Source organism: Nicotiana tomentosiformis, chromosome 5, assembly GCF_000390325.3.
Source record: "Nicotiana tomentosiformis chromosome 5, ASM39032v3, whole genome shotgun sequence".
NCBI classification, from domain to species: Eukaryota; Viridiplantae; Streptophyta; class Magnoliopsida; order Solanales; family Solanaceae; genus Nicotiana; species Nicotiana tomentosiformis.
This window is the reverse complement of record NC_090816.1, coordinates 31,978,672-31,984,915: the sequence shown is the minus strand read 5'-3', so window position 1 is coordinate 31,984,915 and position 6,244 is coordinate 31,978,672. Positions and strand designations below refer to the sequence as shown.

General features: G+C 37.1%; 1 protein-coding gene across 1 annotated transcript; it reads right to left on the bottom strand.

Annotated features, from left to right (window-relative positions):
• Window positions 1-421: 421 nt before the first annotated feature.
• On the bottom strand, window positions 422-5,885 carry LOC104120686 (uncharacterized). Its single transcript, XM_009632502.4, has 2 exons — window positions 5,643-5,885; window positions 422-676 (listed from the first exon to the last, which is right to left on the bottom strand). Exons 1-2 carry the CDS (start codon window positions 5,808-5,810, stop codon window positions 626-628), a joined length of 219 nt encoding a protein of 72 aa, XP_009630797.1. The 5' UTR covers window positions 5,811-5,885; the 3' UTR covers window positions 422-625.
• Window positions 5,886-6,244: the final 359 nt, after the last annotated feature.

The window sequence follows — 6,244 nt, the reverse complement described above, 5'->3', positions numbered from 1 at the left end:
ACCTTCTGACGCCTTCTAGTTTTAACTCGGCGGACTTTGGAGTCTCACTAACTTGTATTTTATAAATCTGGATTAGAGGAAACGATCATCTACTGGTGGAGGAAACAAGGATGCCAAAACACTTATAGACTCGATATGAGTAACAACGCTCTATTCCACCTTTGTAACCATCCACAAGTAGACATTTTGGCATTTCTTCGAATCTTTGAACAGAACTTAAAGAGATTTGATAAATAGGAGGCCATGAAGTTTTATTTAACACAGGGTATCAAACGTTATGTACTGCCAGCATATGAACACTTCCTCAAATAATCAAATGTATCCAACACCTATCTCTTATCCCTCACAAGCCACAGATCAAAACGAGCTTGCATCAGATATTCAAATACCAGAAGCACCCTAGCGCGCGTGCACACACACAGACCAAAACATCAAAGTTCATATTTTCAAGAGATACAATCATATAGTAGCCAATGTCAAAAGCCACCAAGAGTGAGATTTCAAAGGGCAGATCCAAAATTATTTTTGAGGAAAAAGTTCGTTCAAACAGAAATTGACAAGCTGAGGTCACCTAGGAAGTATTTAATTGTCCTCCTTCCAAGATTATTACAGAGCTATAAAAGCTTCATGGTACAAACTTTGTGCGTGGCCTTCCCCACTCATCATCATGCAAATGCTGTCAACCATTACCATTGTGTTAGTACTCATAAAAAAGTAGAATTTGAGGCTAAAATATAATGGGACAAAACAATAATAACTAATCTCTTCTCACACTACGCCACAAGGTATTAACAAGAGTAGTGATAATATCTCCAGTACAGAAAATGCAGTAAAAACAGTCTTTAAGCTACATTACACAGATGCCACTTGAATTTAAAAGTGTAATTTGATGTTTACTGAAAACCCGTAACAAAGTTGATTTGAGATCTCAGATATAGGAGATGTAGGACTCAAATTCATAGCACGCACAATGGCTTTTCAATTGTATGATGCAGCTGATACTACTAAGAAACTGTAAAGAGTGGGCAAGGATCCTAATAAGAGGCAACTCGTGACAAATTAACAATAATGCAAACTAAATTCCAATATTGAGAACATATATGCACAAAAATATAAAGATCACAAATAGAAGAAAGCTAAACTCCCAAAACAAATTCTAGTTACGCCCAATAAAAATCAAGCACCACGAAGGGGAAAAAGCAAAGTGGCTACTCCATCCATAAACCTTCAGAAATCCTATTTTGACTGGGCATAGGTCATTATAAATTAACTACATCTTCAATCCCGAATTAATTGGGGTCCCTCTGTATGCATATTTCACTATATTCAGAGCCATTCCAGTCTAATATTAAGTTATCCTTTGTTTGTGGAAACCTTTTTGAAATTTGCAAATAAAACTTTTTCCAAAATGATTCAAGTTTCTTCGAGAAGGTTATTAAAAAACAATCAAAATCTGTTTTGTTTTTTCTAAATAAGTGGTTTACTGGTGTTATTCAAAGAAAAACTCTTCCACTCACAAAACATTCATAAATCTTCAAAAATTACAATTAGCCAAATGCCATTACGTTTACTTACAAACTTTTACTCCAAAACATTCTTTATTTAAGAAAAATTCCAAAAGTTGTCAAGATGCTCCTAAATAATTCTCCTAAGGCAAATTCAGGATTATGTAAAACTAGAAGTTCTCCAAATTCCACACTTCTCTATACGGACACAAAAATCTTTAACCACGATAAGAACTCCTGACAAACACCTAACCTAAAGTAACGAGATATGTTATGTCAATGGCGCCGAAGGGACATTAAAATGGAATTGGGAAATGACTAAAAAGTTCTCCAGCTTGAAGTAATTGGACAGTGAAAATGCTCCCGGGCACTTTTCCCGAGACACTTCTCTTTCCTACTTCCTAGGACTGTAGAATAACCTTTTCCGGTGTGATTATCCACCGGAATTCACGTCTTCTCTTACACCCCGGTTTTAACCTACTGTGATCACTGTTAAATCATCCTCCTTTTTGAGCCTCTTCATGTTCAAAACCAGGACCCACTTCTTGGGAAAGAGATAGATGCAACAGTATGAGTACATCAATTTGCTCAAACTGAGCAAAATGTCTGGGGTAGATTCCAGGGGCATGAAGTGGAGGCTTTGTAGCTGCTGATGCAGATAGATAGCTGTACACGAGCTAGAAGAATGGAATCAGAACTGGATATTAAGAGGCCCAGGTTCAAAGGTACTCAGGAATTGAAAGGTTTTGTTTCTTTTAATGTAAAATTCAAGAGAAATGGGAGAAGAAGCAGGGGGGAAGGCCTACTACCAATTGAATTATGAAGATCAAATTAATCTCATGGAATATAAGGGGACTGAATGATGTGGAGAAAAGAAGAATTGTGAAGAGTCTAGTACTCAACTGGATTGCAGATATTATCTGTTTTCAAGAGACAAAACTAGAGGGGGAAATAAAGCAATTGGTTAAGCAGGGTTTTTTTTTGGTCGCATGCTTGGAAGCCAGAGGTACAGGGGGGTATTATAATGTTATGAGATTGTAGAGTATGTAAAGAGGAAGTGTTGCAGATTAGAGCCCATACATTGACTTGCAAAACTGACGCCTTTCTGCAAGATTTTGGGTGCCACATAACAGGGGTGTATGCTCCTAATTGCTATATTGAAAGGAGAGCAGTACAGGGGAAGTAGGTGCTGTTAGGGGGTTGATGGAAGGACCATGGGCTGACGTGGTGATTTTAATGTCACCAGATTTTCTTCTGAAAAAAGGAATTGCAATAAGAAGTCTAGAGATATTGAGGAATTTTCAGATTTTTATAGAAGCTATTAACCTAATCGATCTCCAACTGGAAGGGGGATCCTTTAATTAGGGGATAACTAAGTCATTGCCTCCAGAGTTGACAGAATTTTAATCTCTGAAGAATGAAATGACAGATTTAGAAACATCAAGCAAACCCTACCCCCGAGATTGATCTCAGATCATGTCCCTATGTCTTTTACAATGCAGTACCTGGGAGCAAGTCAAAACTTATTTTAAGTCTGAAAACTGGTGGTTGGATATTGAAGGGTTTGTAGACAGAATCAGAAATTGGAGGAATTCTTTTGCTTCTCAGGAAGACCAGATCATTTACTAACTTGCAAACTTAAAGCACTCAAAGGCAAGCTTAAGGAATGAAGCAGAAGTAGTAATGGAAATTTAGGCATACAAAAAAGCAATATTCTGAATCAACTGGCAGATTTGGACTCAATAAAGGATGCTAGAGCTCTGACAGAGGGAGAAATTGTTAAGAAGGCATCTCTCTTAATGGAATATGAGGAATACATTAAAATGAAGAAATTGCATGGGGGCAAAGATCCAAAACTCTCTGGCTAAAAGAAAGGGACGGAAATACAAAATTCTTCCATAAAGTTGATAATGCTCATAAAAGAAATAATAGCATTGATCATCTAGTGATTCAGGGAGAAATAATTGAGGAACCAGGGAGAAAAAATTGAGGAACCACAGAGAATCAAGAGGGAGATCATTGATTTTTATCAAAAGTTATACACATAGGCTGAAAATGGAGACTGGTAGAAGAAGTAGTAGTATTAAACCCACGCATCACATATTACCATACTTTCGTGTGCGGCAAGGTTTGAACTCATGACGTGCATCTAACCCACGCATCACATATTACGCTTCTACCACTAGATCAAAGCCCTGAGCACCATCGACTGAAGATATTTTATGAAATAAATCATAAATACAATGATATTCCTATTATAGATTAAATAAAACTAAGATTAACTTATTTGTTGGCTTACTTGTGAAATTATCAATTCACTAAAATTAGAACCCAACCATAAAAAGAAATTCAGATCGCTGGATTTGGTTTCGAATGATAATTTGTTGTTTGGTTTCATAGCAAAAACTCAGTTATCAACTTCAAATAACATAAGTCTCTTCTCATGCCAAATTTATCAATACAAAATACAAACGAAACCAACGAGATGAATAAGAACATCAAAAATATTTCTATTTACAAAGCCAATATTTGCTAAAAATCACAATGCGGCAACCTTTCAGAATGTAATTTGAGCCCTAACTAGAACATATTAAACTTGTATTTCACTGAAAGAGTTAGTAGCTCCTAGCCTCTTGCCCCAATATCAATGTCTTCATTACCAGTGTGTTATGAATGAAATTGGCCTTAGGCCACGACGGAAGGCACGTTTCGGGAGTTAAATGATTTATGTATGGCGCTCGGGATAGGAGCTCATAACACAATTGCCCCAACACTTTTTTTTTTCTATTCTATTGCTAATTATTTATTTATTTCCCTTTACCCAATTCATGCCTCACATGCTCCTACCTCAGATTCCACACATAATTTGTTAACTTTCCAAACGTCTCCTTCACCGTGGCCTCATGGCCAGTTTTCATTCATAACACAAACACAATGCCTAAGCAACACATTGAATCATAGGTGGTAGTGGTGGTTATGCACATCAATTTAAGAGAATGATTAGTGAGGTAGAGAGGTCAAGAAAGAGAAGGAAATTTGGGTTGACCATACCTGTTGTTAGAAAAATATGAATAAAGAACACCAAAAAAACGAAGGTTTGAAATACATTAAATAATGATTTCCTAAAATCAGTATTTGGGGGACAATTGTTCAAATAGGTGAAGTCCTGTCAGGTTTTTGTCACATTTGAGACACTTGTTCCTTGAATTGAACCTTGTTAAGAGCATTAAAACTAAACTCTCTTATTTGTGACAGCCAGTATTAGTATGTTTCTTCTTAAGTAGTTAAAAGTCCACTTATCAACAACTTGTTATTACCCTTTGAACCCAAAACTACTCATTCACAAGTGTCGGGTAGGGTTGCCATTGTTGGGGGACTTAATAAAGTAGTTTTAACTAAATCAAACTTGAAGTAATTTCATTAAAATTCTCTTGCAAGAGATTTGGCAAATGGACCGGCCAAATTACTTTTTGACTTCACAAGTATGAAAGAGATAATTCCATTTTTAATTAAATCTCTCTAATCATGTCGAAGACTTATGTCTCGTGACTTCCCATTATATATATTGCTATATGCTCATGTTAGAGTGGCTTCACTGTCACAATGAATTGAAATTGAGCTCACCTTTTGAAAGCCAATGGAATTTCTAAACATAAATTCCTAAATCACTGGACTTCTTTGCCTGCTTCTGCTAGCGCAACAAATTCCAAATCCATTGTTGAATGTGTTATAAAAGCTTATTTCTTGGATTTCCCAGAAGAGTGCACCAACCTCTCAAGGTAAACACCAAACAGGTGGTGTATATGTTCTCGGCACGGAGGAGGCGTCAAAGATGATCGAAATCGGGATTTTTCTATTTAGTTAACACTTGATATCCAACTTGCGTTGATATATCCTTCCAAAATAGCAGGAAAGTTTGAGCGTTTGAAGACTCAAATCTTTAGTTATTTTAAGAACTCGACAAATTGCCTTGCAAGGACTAGAACCAGTAAATCTGCTTAATTTATTAATGCAAATGCTATGTATGCTCAATAATTAGGGTTAAAAAGCAGATCCACTGCACACGCACCACAATAAATGCACAGAAGCAAAGTTGATTAGGAGAACGAGATAAAATGTAAAATCGGAGGGACTTACGAACTCTTTGACGATTCCTTTGTAAATCAAGACAGGGACGGCGATGCCGAAGATACCAACAATCGCCAGGTTACGTCGAGACCAGCGGAAGTTGTGCTCCAGGTTCTCCCTCGCGGCTCCCCATTCCTCGATCCACTTGTTCTTGTTGTACTCCATTCCCCCTCCCATTTTTTCTCTCCTCTTCTACCTGTGAGATTAGAGAATTTGGATACTCCGTAGTCCGAAGCTGCGGTGCAAAGGTAATTCAACTTCTATTTCTCTTTTGGAGAAATGACAACAATGTCCTCCTCGGGCTCTCGTCGGAATGGCGTCATTGCGAATTTGGGGTGAACCAGAACACTTGAGCAAAATGCATAGAATAGCCGCTTTCAGGAACCTTTTTACAATATAGCCGAAATCTATACAGCATTTAAAATTTAGTTGACTCAGAATCAAATCTCAAATGTAGGCTTTGAAATAAATTTCAAACATAGGCTCTAGCATTCAAAGTTTCAGGCCTGAAGGTCCTAAGTGGGGGGGGGGGAGGGGGGAGTAAGACTAAACTATAGATAAGTTATAGATAACTGGCTAAAGTTTAAATAGTGCTTTTAAAATCAGCTATA

What these genes read in the sequence shown, in the direction of transcription:
- LOC104120686 (XM_009632502.4), bottom strand. Translation starts at nt 5,810, where the DNA reads ATGGGAGGGGGAATGGAGTACAACAAGAACAAGTGGATCGAGGAATGG. An exon ending in AAGGAATCGTCAAAGAGTTC is followed by an intron (nt 677 to 5,642) that starts GTAAGTCCCTCC and finishes AATGGTTGACAG; the next exon opens with CATTTGCATGATGATGAGTG.